Here is a 19,472-nt window from a genome sequence, read left to right as displayed (position 1 = left end):
CACTTTGCTTATGAAACAAATCGTTTGTCCCTTTCCTACCAATGCGATTTGACAAAGCGAAGAAATGTTGTTAAACCATGTCTGTCGACCTTGCACTCTAGCTATATAAGTTATATAACATAATGTTTTACGTGAAAGTTGTTATGGATAACATTATAATATATAATATACTGACTAACTATTGCAAATATTTGTGATTGTTTTTTTAATATCGATTTTGTCTTGATTCTGGCTATATTATAAACGAAAAAATACTTATAAATGCAATTCATAACGTCTCGTGTTGATAAGTTTATGAACCTCTTTGTTATAGTTGATGCTATAAGCATCGGGCAGTAATCGAATTAGGTCTGCAACACAAGCTTATTTATAAATACTAACTCAAACCGGCCTCGTTTTGTTCCACATACCTGAAGCCAGATTTCTATACACATATGCGTGGCGTATTTCATTTTATTATCTCATTACTGGGTTAAATCTTGTTATAACTGGAAATAGTTAAAATAAGGAAATAGTGTATATATTATTTTCAAGGTATCGCGCTAATACGACTGGTATCTTGATACAATGTATAGCCTTTAAAGCTGCAGCTACGAGGTTTATTCCTGTGCTTCATCTCTTGATCGGGTGACGTAACAGATTGCCGTCCCTTTTGGTTATTAGATTGAAGGAATAAAGAATGCAGCAGTACACTTATATTTGCACACAAACTTGTATATTCTTATATATCCTGAGTATTTGGCTAGACTCTGTTGAGAATGGCCATCGTACTCGAAATCGGTCAGGAAGACATCTTCATAATCTTTAATTCAATATTCGAATCATTAAGAGCAGAACATTTTATATTATGTGTTTAAATGTGGAAGACTGTACGACAACGGGAACATAAAAAGGAACTGTTTAGACGAAAGAGGACTGTTTTCCTTTCTGACAGCGGTAGGTTGCGCAGGCGTTCCCGTGTCTTGTTAAATTGACGAAGAGGCTAGCACTAGTTTGTATAATCTGGCATTTTGCCAAGACCATCCCCATACTATAAATAATATTGTAGTAATGAAATAAGAATCTTAACATCATCTAAAAATAATAAATCTACCAGACGTATTATGAATATTAACAAGTTTTAGCTGTTTTTCCTTGTATTTAAAACTCCCTCTGAAAATAGCTTCGTCACGAATGTATACTATCTACTGTTTGCAGTAAGTTATGTTGGACATGAATGGCATCACGATCCACTTAGCTGTTACTTTTGCGAGCTGTTTTCAAATATTTATCTCATTAACAATTCGCCTAATCACTATTCGTGACATCTGACGTGTATTATCTGTTGTTGTACAGTCAACGTTTACGGTTTTACGGTAACATTAAATTACTCTTAATTGTGAACCAGTCTATTAATTCTTAGTTTAATAAATCTGAAACGATTACATTTGTCGTCCCGTATAAATTAAAAAAAAAAACAATTTAGTACGTTTCTTTTTATTTAATACAAAAATAAGAAATTACAATAATCAAATAGTTTTAAAATGACGACCAAAGCTTGGTAACACAAGTAACAGACAAGTTTTTGTTATATATATTTTACGTGGTTTTTTTTATTAAAATTACTTTCTCGTATCATTCCATTTATGCGTTTTTCTCAATAACACAGTGATTGTGAATATTTCTATTGATATATCTATCTAGTGATAAATCGTCAGTATTATTCTGATTGTGATTTTTATCTCACTACGAGAGAATTAGATTATATTTACTCATTGTTACTAGCTCCCACGATACAGGAAATATGATATACCTCCAGTTCCGAATCAAGTACCTTTACTCTATTCTAATCGAAGAGGGAATAAAGATACACAAACCTCATATTTACGTATGCCACGCTATTTGCTAATAGCTCAGCTATATTGTGCACTAGTAATAGTTCTTTACTAATATATTTTAATTTTTAATATAACTCTATTCAACTAAACTACTTATATCCACTTTAATTTTACTTCCAAAGTTCCGATAACATTTTATTCGACGTTCAAAATGTAATTTTTTCGCAAAACCATAATTAATATCATAGATTTTTCAAGCTTCAATTTGATGTCAAATACCTAAAATATGAAAGTAATCCGATTAGGTAGGGATCTATAAGAATTATTTTAAAGTTTTAAAGTTGCTGATGTTCAGTTAGATTTAATTCACTTGCATAAGGTATCTTAATAACGACTAACGTAATTAACGTAGGATTTCTATCTTTGTTATGATAATTGATGACATTGAAAGCGGAATTGATTAAAAATTTATATTAAAATGTTCTTAATATTATTATTTTTTTGTTACAGATTAAAAATTTGCTGCCATTTTCTGAAATGTTGCACAAAGCAAAATTTTAATTCTACATGTCAAGAAAGGGTACATCAACTAGTAATCCAAAAATAAACAATATAAAAAGTGCATTTTTTAAAAGTGTGAAATCGAGGACTAGCCGGTCCTTGATGAACTCCACAAGTTACAATCCTTACGCTCTCACACTTTGTATATCAAAAATCTCTTGTCGCTATTCAGCTAGAGACCCACGATTAAGAAATTGGTCCAGAGAACTAATCGTCTCTTCGACGTAGACGATCGCATTTTGGACATTGAATCCAAATTGCACCTTTCTGTGTCAGTAGAAAAGATTCAGAAAGAGAGAGTAGTAAGTGAGAACGTACTTGGATTTGTACTTCCCAGCGTTTCCAACACTAATGGACACGCAAAGTGCCTACGCAAATGGCATCCCAGGTAAAGATAAAGTTATCAAGTATGAATCTAAAGTACCGTCTGAAGAGGAGAAGAATACGTCACCGTTACTCATTAAAACGAATGACATTAAATACATTGATTCGGTGAATGATGACAGAAACTATTTGAGAGATTCGGACAAGTCTAAAAACGATCTCAATACAATAAATTCGATGAAGACGGAAGAAAATGATTTTAAAGATAACAATCTTACTGTAGCGTATCGCAAGGATGATAAAAATGATGACGACGCGAAGTCAACGAACGAAAGAGTTAAATTCTTGGGATTGAGCGATGCTGACAGTATTTGTTCCAGCAAACCATCACCTGAACAGGGACCTCAGATACCAGATGGAGGATGGGGGTGGGTGGTGGTGGCTGCCTCATTTCTTATTGCAACTGTAGCAGATGGACTTGCATTCTCATATGGCTTATTACAAATCAAGTTTGTAGATTATTTCGAGGCAAGTGAAGCTAAGACATCCTTAATTGGAAGTCTATTCATATCAGTTCCATTAATAGCTGGGCCAATAATGAGTGCGCTTGTAGATAGATATGGATGCAAAAAAATGACAATTGTTGGTGGTGTATCATCGACTATAGGTTTTGTTGCTGCGTCTTACAGTAATAGTGTAGAGACCTTATACATAACATATGGATTGATTGCTGGCTTGGGTATGGGTTTATTATATGTAACTGCTGTCGTATCGATTGCATACTGGTTTGAGAAAAGACGTAACTTAGCTGTCGGCTTAGGTTCATGTGGAGTCGGCTTTGGTACATTTGTTTATTCACCTTTGACAACTTATTTATTGGACGAATACGGGTGGAGAGGTGCTTTATTACTTTTAGCTGGAACAGTACTTAACGTTTGCGTATGTGGAGCTGTAATGCGAGATCCGGAATGGTTAATCTTGGAACAGAAAAAACAGAGAAGATTAAGTAAAGCTAAAAGAGCATCAAGTTCCACGTCTATTTCAGCAAAGTCAGGCGGTGGAGAATCTATGTACCCCGGTGCTGATGAGTTAAAAACTATGATTAATAGTGGTGAGGCCCCAGAGCATATTCTTGCTGCATTATTGTCTGCTATTGCTGATGCCGAGGATGTTGAAGCCATTACAAAAAGAAATGCTGACTTATCGAGTCAACATAAAGTTAATTCGGTTATTAATTTACCAACGTTTCTACTACAAAATGAAAGGGTACGTAAAATATTTTTTTACTATTATTTTTTGTAATTGGAATTTAAAATTAATAAAATTCTATTATTTTTTTCAGGTACCACCTGAGGTTATAGATCAGCTTAAATCTAACGATCGACTGTACAATATAATACTGCAAAACTATCCTTCTCTACTAGCTTTACGAACCAGTTCAGAGACGAAACTACCAACAGGATCTAACAAAGAAAAACTGAAGAAGAATAAAAAAAAAGATTTTGATAAAAAACTTGAGATAGTTCGAGAGAAGTTACTTCAGCCGATTCCCGAGAATAATACAGCTGTAATACCTCCCAGACGTCAAGATTGGTTCTCCAGGCAAATTCAAACGGACCATCATTACTTAAAAGATATTAGAGTTCATCGCAATTCAATCATGCACCGAGGAGCCATGATGAATATAGCCAAATATAAACTTCGTGCGTCGTCATGTCCTGACATTTATAAAAACTCGATGTGGTCAGTCGAAGAACCGGAAGAAAAGGTAATATTATAAAACGAATACGGATGCTTAACTAATTTTATTATTTCTGCATAATTTACTTCCGATTAGGATTTTATTGTAATTGTTTATGTTTAATGAGATGATTTAAATTATTCTATATTAAACATTTAAATGTTTCCGTTTAGTGCCACCGGATATTGATTTTTTTAATTACTAAACAAAAACTGTTAAGTTTTTGGAAGTTATATTATGAGATTTGTTTCAAATGATAATAATTGACTCCAAATGGGCATCCGAGGACGAGTAATTGTAAAATAAATTTCTCAATAATATGTTCTCATTAAATTTGTAACATGACAGTTTACTTTGGAATAAATTTAAAGAGTAACGCAACATTGTATTTAAAGGCGCCAAGTTCCTCCTTAGGTTGTAACCATACCAATTTTATTATTTTTATTTTTCAGACTTGGGGTAAGAGATTCCTGAAGATGATCAATAAAACATTCGATTTCAATATGTTCACTGAGTTCCATTTCCTCATGATGAATCTATCGACGCTGGTGCTGTTTATTTGGTTTATCGTGCCTTACTTCTTTATATCAACCTTCATGGAAGACAATGGTTACACTGAAACCGAAGGTTCTATGATGTTGGGTGTATTTGGCGTGGCTACGATTATTGGCATTGTAAGTAAATTTTGTTTTATCTGTGGATCAACAGACAGTTGAAAGCCATAATTAACTTAGCATCATATATATTTTGATTGAAAGTATATTTTAACGGCATATAGACAATTTCGATGACATTGACTTTAAATTTTTATCAACAGTTAAATAAAAAAATAACGTGGTCCACGGGTCATTAAAAAGAAATATATGATTAGGGGTAAATTTGATCTAACCTTGGACCAATGATTTATATACGCTTTTAGTCGAGCATCTATTTAATACGATACATGGTTACTTTATTCATTGAACACAAATTGTACTGGTAGATAAACTATTGCACTTTTATAAAGTAACTCTAAATATAAATCTCGTTCTATAGCTTAGTGATAAAGTTAATGTAAGCTATTTACATGATGTAGGTATCACAATTAGACGAGAGAGTGGAGTATGATCTGTCTATCTTATCTATATATTTGCTTTTAGAGACTGTTTATCTTGGAATCTTAGACCGGTTTTAAGTGTCAAGGTTAATTTGCGTATTAGATATTGAAACATTTTTAACTCCTGTAATTTATTTAATGGAGCCCTTACATTTTGTGATTAAGAGTACAAAGAATATGGATCTAGCATAGAAGTTATCGTCTTCCTTTTACTCGGATCCTTAGATAACATTTAAATTCATGCTTCGTTTAATAGTCTCGTTTCGTTGGTTTAGTTACTAGATTTTATTGCGAATTCCGGATCTAGTCATTAATATTGATTTAAGAAATGGTCAATGGCAACCACTGCCTCAATTGGCAATATAAGAAGGTATCCGTGGCATAATTAGTTAAATAAATCACCGAATTTCTGCCAATGCGAACGAACACGAGGGATAAGGCAACTGTGCAGGACACTTGCGCATTGTGCATAAAAGTAACACACTTTAAGTGCAAGTGTATGTACACACAAAGACCTCTCTCTACCATAATCCCAGCCACACAATCTTACACTTGTGTACGATACTACTGTTATAATATTCCTACAATGATGATACAAAACAAATACATATAAAGATATTTTAATTTATTCACTTCCAGGTGGGACTTGGTTGGATCGGCGATCTTCCATGGGTGAACATAACGAAAACTTATGCTGTGTGCCTGGTGGCTTGTGGCGTTACAATTGTCCTGTTCCCAATTTTGATACGAATAATGGACGCTAAAGAAACTTACAGCTTCTATATATTGGCGTTAAATTCTTTAATATTTGGCTTAACATTCTCTAGCTCGTACTCCTACACGCCGAGTATATTGGTTGAGTTGATTGCTTTAGAAAGGTTCACTATGGCATATGGTTTGGTTCTACTGAGTCAAGGAATTGGACATTTGATTGGACCACCAATGGCCGGTAAGATATAATGACAATTAACATTTACCTTATGATATATAGTAAGTATAACTTATAGAGTCAGTAACTCTTTTGTGGGGCAATGTATACGGTTCTACAACAGGATCTCAGAAAGCGTTCAAATTGCTTGTGTCGCCAAATTAAAAAATGCTTGTTTTCGAAAGGTTATTATACAATTAGAGAGTTCATGGTTGATAGCACACTTTGGGAATGAAACGATCGCCTCCTGGTTATTTCTTCTGATTTTGAATATTTGTAAATAATAAAATTGACAAATAAAAACACCCGCTGAGTTTCTTTCGCCGGTTCTTCTCAGGGCAGGGTATTTTTTTACCGAACCGGTGGTAGTGTTTAACTTGACAATTAATATGTGAGTAATGCTTCTATATTGAATAAAGGAATTTGATTTGATTTGAAAACTTTATTGGGTCCAAATTACTTGACAGGTATATCTGTCAAATCTGGTATGTGGTCATAACTATAGTTTAACTATTACTGCCTCAATAGGGCGCACTAAATGAAAACTATAATGTTATGTCCCAATTGTCTACAGTTACAATCATGATTTACTAAAGCTTAAATCGGATTACAGCATTATAAAGTAGGTATTAATGTTTGGCGGTGAAATATCTTATTAGAGCCTGTTCGACAAGGTCCTTTGATTTATTTATAAGTATCATGTATACTTCATTGGATTCCTGCTAACCTTAAACACAATCATATTGTTAATAAATCAATTATGTAGAAAATGTAACATACCATTAATGTAGCTGTAATCAAGAACTACTGCTAATATAAAAAAAAATATTGATTTCTTAATTACGATTTATCTTTACGTATTAAATCATTCACGAGTTAATGAACCTGTTATAGATCGAATTGCTTCCTTTTTGTAAAGTCTTAGAGTATAGCTTAATCGATCCAAACACATCCAAACATACCTGAAATATTTAGTTTTTAATTTATAACCTTTTTCAAAATATATTCTAACGTTACTTTATTTTATTTAATTTAACTAAACACATACTTTTTAAAGCAAGAAAATAAATATACGTAATCCTTACTTAAGCTATTTCAGTCGTTAGAATTGCAAAATTGTTTACAGTTGTATTTTTTTATGAGACGCTTTTCTAAATTTTACTTTGTTTCAGGTGCTCTGAAAGACAAAACTGGTTATTGGGATGCAGCGTTTTATGTAGCCGGTATATGGGTTGTTGTATCTGGTTTGCTGGTAGCAGTAATTCCTTACACAAAGAACTTTAGAATAATTGGAAACGCACCTCTTGCGAAAGATGTCGCCGTGGACCCTGAACCAGGTGTAAAGATAATTATAGCCCATTAATTTAAACTTGGATCATTAAAATTTAATATTGACAAGCTGACAGTAACTATTGTTAGGTAGTTTTTAATATACGTTACGTACTTTACGGTTTTGTGAAAATATAATATAATCATTATTTTTTATAAATTATATTGCTACATGGCAACATTTATAACAGCCATATTAAGATGATTTGACATTTACTTAATGTATGTTTTGTTTAGCTTTAGCTTAGCTATTTGATATTTCTTGTTTTGCCGCAAGTAAAACTTAATTATAGACTTTTTGTGGATTAAAATCTATCTATTTACATATTTTTTAAAGCATTTGTACTTATTGTATGAGTAAACTTTGTTGCGTTTCTATCGTTATAGTTTGCATTTTTTGTGTTAGTGTATTCAGTACTTAGAGAAATCACGAACAATTTTTTGCTTTCAACCTGAGGTGATTATAGGATTTATCGCCAACGCAGTGCGGCAACACAATTTGAAAATGTCCCTCTTGTGGAGACTCGGCTTTACAGTTACTATTGTTATATTAGTAATAGTGTTACTTACAATAGAGTGAAGTGTGTGTGTGGAATATAAAAATAAATAATTATGAATAAAGTCACATTATTATTTTAATTATATGCCGACAGTTACTGTGAAATTAATTGTTTGTAAATTATACGATATAAGAATAATTATTGTATAGCTAAAATAAACCTACCGAATTTATTGAAAAAAAATTTTGCAACAAATAACTAAATTTAGAAATAGAACAATCACACTGTCTATTTCTACGTTAATAAAATTTTACCAGCCTACTTCAGGATCGATTAGACATGCGTATGATAAATTTATCTATGAAGCTGCCATTTAAAATATTTTATATTAATTAAATGTTACTTGTAGTATAAATTATAGAAATGTTAAAGATCTTATAGGTAGTACTTTCGAATTCACGTATTTACAATCATATATAATATGTACCAATAAATTAATTATTAATAAAATCGAAATATATTGTACGTACCGTATTTGTTTACTAATAGGTATTGCGCGTGGTCGAAATTTGTCTATTTTTATTTATATTTGACGAAATTTGACCAGTTTTTGGTGTATTATAATAATATTAAAATGTTTTTGGAATACTTAGAATTTATTCCCCTCCTTATATAATAAATACTAACAAAATTGTACAACTTACAATGTTTACGAATTAATTTAAAGATAATAAAATTGTGGTTATAAGATATTTTGAAAGTATTGTAGATTTTTAAGTTTTTTATCTACTTATTTAGGTTATGCATGTAATATGTATTCAAGAATATAATCATTAAAGTTTGAAATAGAACATGTTGTTTTTTGTTAATTTAAACTTAATGTACTTATATACGTTATTTAAATTTTGAAATGAAATTTACAATGACTTCCCATCAGGTGGCCCATTTCTCGTCGGCCCATTTAAATCTAAAGTAAATAAATGAACCTCCATATGGTATTTTGGTAATTAACATCGCACATTGACATTTGACTGACATTGCACTGCAACCCCCATTTGAGATATTTCAAAATGCAACACAAAAAAAATTGGCAACATTTACTAGGTGTCAAATAATTTGGTGATATATTCTATTTTTCAAGGGAGCAAGAGAAACTATTACCGTTTTACCGGTTTTTATAATTTAAATCATTGAAATCAACTATAGAGATATCAGTAAATAACCTTACAACATGGAAATGGCATATGAAAATAAAATATTTTTGCGACTAGTCTAGTTAGTGACAGTCCAAACCATACAAATCATATACTATTTACGTAGTCTAAAATAATATTGTAAATATGGTCTTTTTGATCACATCACTTCTATACTCCGTAATAAGTATGCGGTGCGGACTGCTGAGGTAAAGAGAAGTATATCATACGGGTCTTCACTCGAAAAAGTATCTATGGAAATATATGATATGAGTTCATTAGTGACTATAGCTAGAGAGTAATATCTGAAATTATTTTTTATCTATCTATTAATTGAGTTTATTATAATAACAAATTAATTGTAAAATAGATCCTTTTGAAGGTCTAACTTACTGTTTCTGATTCTTCCAGCGAATTCCTTCAAATTTTAACTACTAAATGAGAATTGATATTATTCAAGTAAATACTGTCTCAATGCTGGTAGCATTTTCATCTCAATCATCTCATATATTTTAAGGAACACTTTTTGTGCACTGAGTACTTCTCCTTACCTCTACACTCCAGTAGTGATAACTATAAATAATATTTTCATAGTTCATAGCTCATAAATAAGATAGAAACGTATTGATTATATTCTCTCTGAATAAAGATCGATAAGCTTAAGCTGAATTATTGTCTCCTTCAAATTATTGCCAATATCAAACAATTATCTTTATCAGACACAGACAAGTTATTGTCAAAATATTGCACTGAATGATCAATGTACTTTATTCAATTTATATAAATGAAATCGTATTTTAAAAATACTCCCTATTATTTAAATTACGTGTAGTGCGTGGTAGACAAACTATCAGTATTCAGTAATCGCAAAATATTAAAAACAAAAATAAACACCGGCATATTCGCAACAAGTGTTGTTTTTATTTTTCAAAATGCATAAGTAAGTGTTTTAAAGCGTAATCGTATTTAATTTATTTTAATTTAAATGAAGAATTTAACAATGTTTCATTTAATTGCAGAATTTTACATTTGGACTTAAAAGGAGCCCCTATGCAAATCCCTTTCTTGGAAGAGGTAAATATTTTGAAATGTAAAATTATACATAATAACTCAATATGATTTTTATTTTGCTAAAAGAAAAACAACACCATTCAATAATTTATATAGGGTATATAACTATTTTTCGAATTTGTGTATTTATAATAAGAATAATAAGAATTAAATGTATAAAAGTAACACAGTGGGCACATAAGATCTGTCAATACAATTTTACAAAAAAAAAAAATCACCAAAGGAATTAAAATATATATTATAGAAATGAGAACACATCTGTTCAAGCAAAAATATTTTTTTTTAAATATATTCTCAATTCAAGGTACTCAAAGCTGCATATAAATGGGGCTGTACAGGAGTTTTGATAGAGTGGGAGGATACGTTTCCTTATACCGGAGACATTGCAGAGATTGGTAGCAATGGGCCATGTAATGGTGACAAAATGTACACCAGGGCGGAAATCAAGCATATAATTAAATGTTCATATGATTTGGGCTATGATGCGGTAAGTAAAAAAAAATGTTTATTCATTTCTTTAAGACACTGCTATAAATTGTAAATATTTACCATGATTTAGAGCAGATATGGCTTAGTGGTCAAATTATGTCAATCTTAACTGGGCTTAAACCCGGACAACAGAATTTCAAGTGCTTTAATTGTGTTCATAATTAGTTAAGGAAAACATGAAGAATCATGGACATATTTAATGAAAATCTGTATGTGTGAATCATATTACGCCAGACGTGAAAAAAAATATTGGAACTATTGTAACATGCAAATGCCATATCAATGTCTTTTTACTCTATCTATGAAACACATTTCATAAGTCATTCCTTACTGTGCTCTGCGTATATTATTGCCTGCCTCTCACACACTATTGTACTTATTATTAAGGCGCATGAAAAATATAAAATATAAAAATAACTTTAATGGAGAGAGAATAAATAAATTTATTATTATTTTTATTATTTTGTTAAACTTGGTCTATTATAGTAGACTTACAAATATTCTTTGATAGTTTATTGCTTGCTGGGCATATTTATACATTGGTTACATAAAGTTCATCCTTCCAATGTTTATTTGGAAACTGTAGCTTGATGTAGTAATAAAAAATAAAAAAAATCATTTTCATTAACAGTTTTTGAACTGAGTTTATCAAATATCGGTATGAGGATTGAGTTTAGTTTCACTCTATGCAGTTAAGCTAAGCTATGCTTGTTTTTGCTTACATTTATATATCCATGTATAGGTATGTAAAATATTTGTATCTGATTTGTGTTACTTTAGCAAAATTTTCTTTGTTTGATAATAAGGTTGACAAATTCAAATGATTGGCTTGGATGAATTTATGTGTTGCTATGCTTCTGTTGTTCTTTCCATCTTGTACATAGCCATATTATATTTGTTCAATATAATATATTGTATCATATTTAAGTCATTGATTTTTCCTTTTTACTACAGATGCAAAAACGGGGTGTTGTAATTTTAAGCGTGTGTCTGTAACTGGGTGTTTGTCTGTGGTTTGCAGCTTTAAATGAATAAACAAATTTTAATTTAGTTTATTGTATTTGAAAAGTGACAACAATCGAGAATTTTCTTAGTTCTTAGATTAAAGAAAACTCTGCTCAGCTCGCGATCATAAACTAATCTTCAATTCAAAATATTTTTTAGTATCCTGTTACCTGACCTGGTGCTGAAGCATCCTCTTGATCAGCAAGATATCCCTCATCCACTTACAACAGAGGCTCATTGGTTATATAGGTTGTAGATATACTAGTTTCTGACTGTGGCTTTCCCCTCGTGTGTATGTAGTTATGGAGTGTGAGAGGTCAAAGAGGAGCAGATATTAATTACCCTTTATCCTTGGTTGAGTTGTTAGACGTGAAAGCGTAGAAACCTAATTAGTATAATGTATATAATATAATTTTTGGATAATATTTGGAGTTGTGGGACTTTTTGTTCAAATTTTAATTAAAGTTTTTCACTTTACGCTGGATTGAATACCAGTTTGTTCCAGACCATTCTTAATTCGACTGCTATTCTTTGTTCGCTTTGACTGTCTCGTTGGCTAGATATAAAGTTCCAGATACCGAGGTTCTGGATTCAAAATGGTTGGTCGACCGATAAAAAGTTATTGGGTATTTCTGGGTCGAAAAACTTTCTAAAGTCTGGAAGTTGGAAGTATTTCCAAACCCGTGCCTCGGAAAGCACGTAAAGCTGTTGCTATTGCGGTTTTGACGTTGTGCCTTTGGTCTTTCCGGTCGTGTCTCGTCTGTGCCATCGGATTACGAGAGTGCATCTGTTTTTGCGCACACAATTGTGCACTATATATGTTCTGCGTAGTTGGCGAGTTACTTAGTAGTAGGGCTTCGTGCAAGCCCGTCTGGGTAGATACCACCCACTCGTCAGATATTCTATCGCTAAACAACAGTATTGTTTTGTTGTTCCGGTTTGAAGGGTTAGTGAGCCAGTGTCACTACAGGCACAAGGCACATAACATCTTAGTTTCCAAGGTTGGTGGCGCATTGGCGATGTAAGTAATGGTTTATATATATTACAGCGCCATTGTCTATGGGCGGTGGTGACCACTTACCATCAGGTGGCCCATATGCCCGTCCACCAACTTATGCCATAAAAAAAAAGTTGACTGGCCTCTTGATATTGAGCACCGATAGCGAAATCGCTTAGGATGACGTCAGCATTATCATCATTATTCTTTGTTCGCTTATATGTGGGTTTTCATCATCATCATATTCAGCCTGTATTAGTTCACTGCTGGACACAGGCATTCCCCAAGGTGCGCTACTGAGTCCGATCTTCTGCCCTTCTCATCCTCATCATCTCATCATCTCATCATTGTAGGTTTTGGCAATTGTAAATACATTTTTGATGTAATATTTTCGGTGTTATGGTTTTGATTGAATAATTCACATTTTATTTAATCACGTTAATTAAAGTATGATTTTGTAATACGTCCTTAATATTTTTTCTTTAAATTCGTTATTACAATGCTCTTAGTGGTTGTGAGAGGTGCTTTACGGTATGTTTTAATTGTCCAAATATATTTCTTATTCACTCAGTGCTGTTTTAACCTTCTGGCCTTAATAGTATAGTTCCAAATATAGTTCAGAACCCCGTCTTTATTTCCAATGTGGGTTAATCGCGATATTGACGTGGCAGATTTTCATCCGACACATTCAAATCTCAGCCGAGCACGAAATGAATTATGTACACAAATTAAGCACATGAAAATTTTGTAGTTCTTGCCTTTAGCACCTTCAATCATCGGTTAAGTTTCGATTATTATAAATATTGGACCATCTAGCCTTTTTGTTAATTGGAGTTCAAAAACAAAATTAAATATATTTGACTAAATAAGTATCTCAATTACAGATACAATTGATACAAACAATAGGACACATGGAGTTTGTCCTTAAACATCCTAAGTTCAAACATCTCAGGGAAGAACGTAAATCACCAGCAGTGCTGTGCCCGTCTCAACCGGAGTCCCTCGCCCTTGTAAAGGACATGGTGCGACAGGCTTTGGACTTACAACCGGATGCCAGATACATTCATATTGGAGCTGATGAGGTAACTTATTGCTTCAGGCTAGTGTTCACTCACTGGTCGAAATTCTATTAAATTATTGCAAATTTAGGAAAACATGAATTTGCCTTCTACGACAGATTTACCAATAATATTTTAACTAAATATAACTGAATTTCAAAGTAATTTCGAATAAACATAATTGAAAAAAATATGCATTGCTTAAATCATCAGGCATTGCTGTAGAATTTTGAGAAGAAAGGCGTGAATAGTTATATTTTATTCGTTTAAAAGATTTGTTTTCTTCCAGGTTTGGCACACAGCAGTGTGCGACGAATGTAAAATACGAGCCATGGGTAACGAGCATGGAGTCGCGTCTTTATTCTTGGAGCACATTCGAGAAATTGTCGCTTTTGTGAAGAAGTACGCACCGATACGTGTGACTGTCCTGATGTGGGATGATATGTTACGTACCATCAATGTAGAGGCCTTGAAACGTGAGTTTTTTTATTATATTGTTGACTAGTTGTTGCTTGCGGCTTTGTGTTAAGGTAGGTCGGTCGTCAGACATTAGGAACTCAAACTCCAAGGAAAATCCTTGGAACTCAAGCTTGCTTCATACCAAATTTCATTAAATTATTTTCAGTGGTTTTGCCGTGAAAGAGCAGACAGACACACAGACTAACAGACAGTTACTTTCACATTTGTAATATTAGTATAGATATTCACAAAAGAACAACAGACCTCAACATGTTTTTGATTTTACTAATATTTAATGTTAAACCGCGGTAATGTCTTTGATTTTCTGAAAATATAAACATGAATATGTAGTTGTGTTTTTTTTGGCATTTTTTTCATAAAAACGAAGGCAAAATATCACGTATACCAGTATCAATTTCAGCAGCTTCGTAAAGTTGTAACAAACCATTTTTAACACCAACGATCTTGTAGGACTAGTTTCCATCGTTAATTATCCATATACGCATATTTTCCAGTTTGAAGTGACCCAGTTCTGATTTATGTCTAAGTATTACAGTACGTATTATCCGATAAACTATATCGTCTAAATAAATATAATTTCAACTTAAAATAAAAACTTTAAAACTCATTTTCCAATAAAACCAATTTGGCGCTTAAGCTTTTGTTGATCCGTACATCCGATTTGCTCTGGTTTTCTGGCATTCTAAACAGGACGAATTAGGGCATTTCGCACTCATAATTCAATCGCAGCAGCTACATATATTATAATAGATTTTACAAATAAATATGTCAGATTTCACGAAACTTAAACTTTTGTGTTTATGAAATAAATAATACATCGGATGATGTATGTTTAATATGTTCTTCTTTTGGTAATTCATTATTTTTTTGTCTTTGGTCATAGATTACAAAATCGGAGATTTGGTCCAGCCGATAATATGGAATTACAATGTCAAAGAACATTTTAAATTCGCACCGCAAATGTGGCTTTCTTATCAACAGGTGTTCACATTTGTATGGGCTGGATCCGCTTTTAAAGGAGCGAATGGGAGTTCCAAGGTTGGTATATAAAATAAACCCAAAACTACGTTTTTTTTTAACAGGAAGGCTAAAGTAAAATTTGCTTACTGGTAGTATAAGTCTCTTCCTATAGATAGCGCCATAACAAATATAGTTCATTCTTTACACTGTCTTTTTTTCCTGCCCGTGTCCCAATCTACTTGGGGTCGGTGCAGCATGTCTTTTTTTTCCATTGTCTTGTATTATTCGTCATCTCATCATTCACATCCATCTCTCTCGTATCCCTCCTCACACGCTCTTTTTTTTTTCGGTCGTTCTCTTCCCCTCCCTCTACCTCCCTCCCTAACATGTTCATACCAACTCAAACGGTTTCCTTTCACATTTTATGTTATTGGCGCTATTTCAGGCTTCCTCTTTTACATAGCAACACAGTAGCACGTACTACTGTGTTGCTATTTAATCATAAATAAAAAATAATGATGATTGCTGTTTAGCGGTAGAATATCTGATACGTGGGTGGGTGGTGGTACCCATGCGAGCTTGCACAAAGCTCTACCAACATTATAGTAACCTAACCAACATTATAATAATATGTAACTCTCATGTTCTCAGATGGTGTCACCCATCGAGCGTTACGCCAGCAATCAAGAGGCTTGGATGCATTTGATCAAAAACAACAAGCATAAAGTTAGCTTCTTTGGGATGATCTTTACGGGATGGTCGAGGTAATTATTCTACATAGTTTTTTTTAATACAATACTTGTTTTAAAACGGATCGCAGGTATATACTATAGCATAGTAACGTGTCACGCGTACTTATGTTAGGATAGGGCGGCACGGGGGGGGTGGGGTGGTGGGTGTTGTAATGAAGTTATAAGGGAGTGCCATGCCGTTTACCGTCACGGCATACGAGTCGCACTTACGTTCAAGGCGCGCCAATAATTCCACATAAAAACCAGTGACAGGAATCATAGAATCACGTACATACATATGAGATTGTCAGTTGCGGATTCAATCACTACGCAGTATTTATGTATGTATGTATGTATGTATTACAGCTACGTTCTTCTTAGTAAACTAAGTGGTGTATTTCTCGAGACGGTTCGAATGAATACTAGTTGTAAAGAGCGAATAAGTCTCTTAACGTTTATATTTGATATTACATTTGACACTTTTGCACGCGATTGTATTTCAGATACGATCACTACGCTACGATGTGCGAGCTGATGCCGGTGGCGTTACCGTGTTTGGCAACTTGCATGAATTATTGGACTGAAATATACAGGAAAAATGGTAGTTATAAGAATTAATTATTATTTGCTTCTTTTTTGGCAAAATACTGCAGATCTTGAGGTCCTGGTTCGAACTCAAGGTTGGGCCAATAAAATATACTTGGTTTTTGTGACAAGAATAATCTCGCACACCGAAATCTTGGAATTTTGCTTGCCATTCTATCTACTATCATTATATTATATATAGACATTGATCCAGTATGATATTGGTGGTAGGGCTTTGTGCAAGCCCGTTTGGGTAGGTACCACCCACTCATCAGATATTCTACCGTCAAACAACAGTACTCAATATTGTTGTGTTTCGGTTTGAAGGGTGAGTGAGCCAGTGTAACTATAAACACCATTGACATAACATCTTAGTTCCCAATGTTGGTGGCGCATTGGCGATGAAAGGAATGGTTAATATGTCTTACAGCGCTATTGCCACAGACTTTGGGAACTAAGATTTTATGTCCTTTGTTCACAGAGGCAAAGGACATAAAATCTTAGTTCCCAAAGTAATTACAATGATGCTCACTCAACCTCCAAACCGGAACACAAAATTACTAAGTGTTGCTGTTTGGCGACAATATGATGAGTGGACTTACACAAAACCCTTAATCATATTAGTATAGATTATCAAAATTATTTTACAGTATTATCTTTATTGCATGTATTTTTTTTTTCTAAACGAAAAAGTATTCTTGTAATAAAGTTATTAATGCGTTTTTATCTATTGCAGGTGATATCGTTATAATCGACGATTTAACAGAGTGGCCTGGCAGGGATTTGGCTGAATATATCATGCAAACGCTTGTGCCCTTGACGGATCAAGCGAACAATCTCTTACATGGAGATATGTAAGTACTTTAGGCTGTATAGCCTGTAAATTTCAAGTTCATGCTCCATATAAGTTCCATTAGCCATGTTAATTTATCTTCAGGTCTGTGTGAGTCAAACTGGTATAATCTTTAATTTTCAAAGTTTAGTTCTATGCAAACCCTAGTTCAACATTGGTCGATATTCGACCATGATCATTATTTTTGAGGAAAACCTATATGAAATAATAGGTTTCCATTCATTGGTCTTTTTTATTGATATTCATACAGTAAAGTATGGGTTACTGACAGCGATGAAACACTCAAAACGTATAAAAACGTAGCCTTCACAACATAGATGTGAAACATCAAAATTTATGGTTATTAAAAAAAGTTTAAAGATATAAATAGCAATAATATCTAGTATGTGAAGAGCGTAGTGGAGGGGGGGGGGGTGTGTCATGACGCTCACTTGGTTTCTCCTAAGGCGAGCACATAGTTGTGTGTTTGCCATCAAAAACAGTCATTCAATCGTAAGATATTTTTCAGGGTATCGACTTGGCTGAATGCTTGGCAAGTGGAACATTCTTTTACGTGTCCGACTCAATTGGAATGTATTAAGGCGTCTTCAGAGGCGTGAGTTTAAGAAAATCTTATTTATGAATGCAGTACTTCGGATATATTTTCACTGATAGTAAAATTATTATGGGCTAAAATGGCATCATGTAAATAAATAAATAAATCAAACAATGAGCTATTTAAACCAAAAAGTTTTTTCAAAATGGACTTAGCGCACTTAAGCAAACGACCAAAAACCATATTAATATATTAGTAATGATGATGTTTAAAAAACGATTTGTTTTACTTAGGGGTCGTAAATATATATGTATTTTTTTATATCAGTATCAACAAGACAGGTATGTCTGTGAGCAGTGGTGACCGATGACATTTAAGCCAGGCCACGTTGTCGCCTAAGTCATAAAAAAGCCAACACAAATTCCCTCTCATATATAATACATATTTAATTTAATAAAAATAATGTCAAAGTTGATACATCCTTGTATTTTTATTACATAGTTTTTTTTTTTCTTTTTACTTTTGTTTCCTTTTAATTAGATAGTTATTTAAATTTTATTTAAATAGTTTTCAAATTAGGTTAAGATGTTGATTGTTTTCTTTTTGTGCATGCTGTGTTCTTCTTTGAGCAATTGTGACACTTAGAATATAATTTTACTTTGTTATATTATATTATTATAATCAGTGTACACATTGTTGAAGAACCAAATAAAAAAATAAATATATATCTGTTACATATATTTATTACAGATTATTGAGTAATTATGAAGAAATACAACAGCCGTTGATGTGTCATCTAACGACGATAACTGGGAATCGAAGCGCCGAAGAATGGATGTATACCAATGTTACAGCGGTGGTGAACAAAATAGAGGACATCCGTAATATGGCTATACAGAGGATCAGTGCAGGAGCAAGTGTGAGACCCCGCTAAATTAAAAAAAAAAACCGGATCGTAGGAAATTACTGTCTATTTGTTTAAAAAATATATATATATATATATATATATATATATTATGTAGTAAGCCTAATTGTATTCCACGTCCAGTATAAAAATTATGCATTTATTAGTTCTTCTATCTAACGTTCTGCTGCTACATGTAGTTTTTGGAAGAAAATATTCTATGAACTGCACAATTTTTTATTGTTATATTTTGTAATTGAAACTATTGATTATAATTTTATAACAAGCTATAGTTTTCTAACTGTCTACATTTGG

At 32.8% G+C, this 19,472-nt stretch overlaps 2 protein-coding genes across 3 annotated transcripts in view; both read left to right on the top strand.

Moving 5' to 3' along the window:
• Nucleotides 1-9,147, top strand: part of LOC113402887 (uncharacterized) — a 43,621-nt gene extending 34,474 nt beyond the window's left edge. For both annotated transcript variants that reach the window (XM_026643240.2, XM_026643239.2), the window contains exons 2-6: nucleotides 2,328-3,968; nucleotides 4,045-4,470; nucleotides 4,896-5,117; nucleotides 6,179-6,488; nucleotides 7,640-9,147. In XM_026643240.2, coding sequence (XP_026499025.2) covers nucleotides 2,730-3,968; nucleotides 4,045-4,470; nucleotides 4,896-5,117; nucleotides 6,179-6,488; nucleotides 7,640-7,830 — 2,388 coding nt within the window. In that variant the 5' untranslated portion in view covers nucleotides 2,328-2,729 and the 3' untranslated portion in view covers nucleotides 7,831-9,147. The remainder of the gene's footprint in view (nucleotides 1-2,327; nucleotides 3,969-4,044; nucleotides 4,471-4,895; nucleotides 5,118-6,178; nucleotides 6,489-7,639) is intronic.
• A 1,007-nt stretch (nucleotides 9,148-10,154) lies between these two features.
• On the top strand, nucleotides 10,155-19,203 carry LOC113402843 (hexosaminidase D-like). The gene is made up of 11 exons (XM_026643174.2): nucleotides 10,155-10,429; nucleotides 10,509-10,563; nucleotides 10,865-11,047; nucleotides 13,936-14,133; nucleotides 14,399-14,585; nucleotides 15,473-15,627; nucleotides 16,201-16,313; nucleotides 16,784-16,881; nucleotides 17,602-17,719; nucleotides 18,227-18,313; nucleotides 19,004-19,203. The coding sequence occupies exons 1-11, from the start codon at nucleotides 10,422-10,424 to the stop codon at nucleotides 19,185-19,187; spliced, it is 1,386 nt and encodes a 461-aa protein (XP_026498959.2). The 5' UTR covers nucleotides 10,155-10,421; the 3' UTR covers nucleotides 19,188-19,203.
• The last annotated feature ends 269 nt before the right edge of the window (nucleotides 19,204-19,472 follow it).

This window comes from Vanessa tameamea, chromosome 9, assembly GCF_037043105.1.
Source record: "Vanessa tameamea isolate UH-Manoa-2023 chromosome 9, ilVanTame1 primary haplotype, whole genome shotgun sequence".
Taxonomy (NCBI): Eukaryota; Metazoa; Arthropoda; class Insecta; order Lepidoptera; family Nymphalidae; genus Vanessa; species Vanessa tameamea.
The sequence above is the reverse complement of the archived record's forward strand: the minus strand, read 5'-3'. Positions and strand labels throughout refer to the sequence as shown.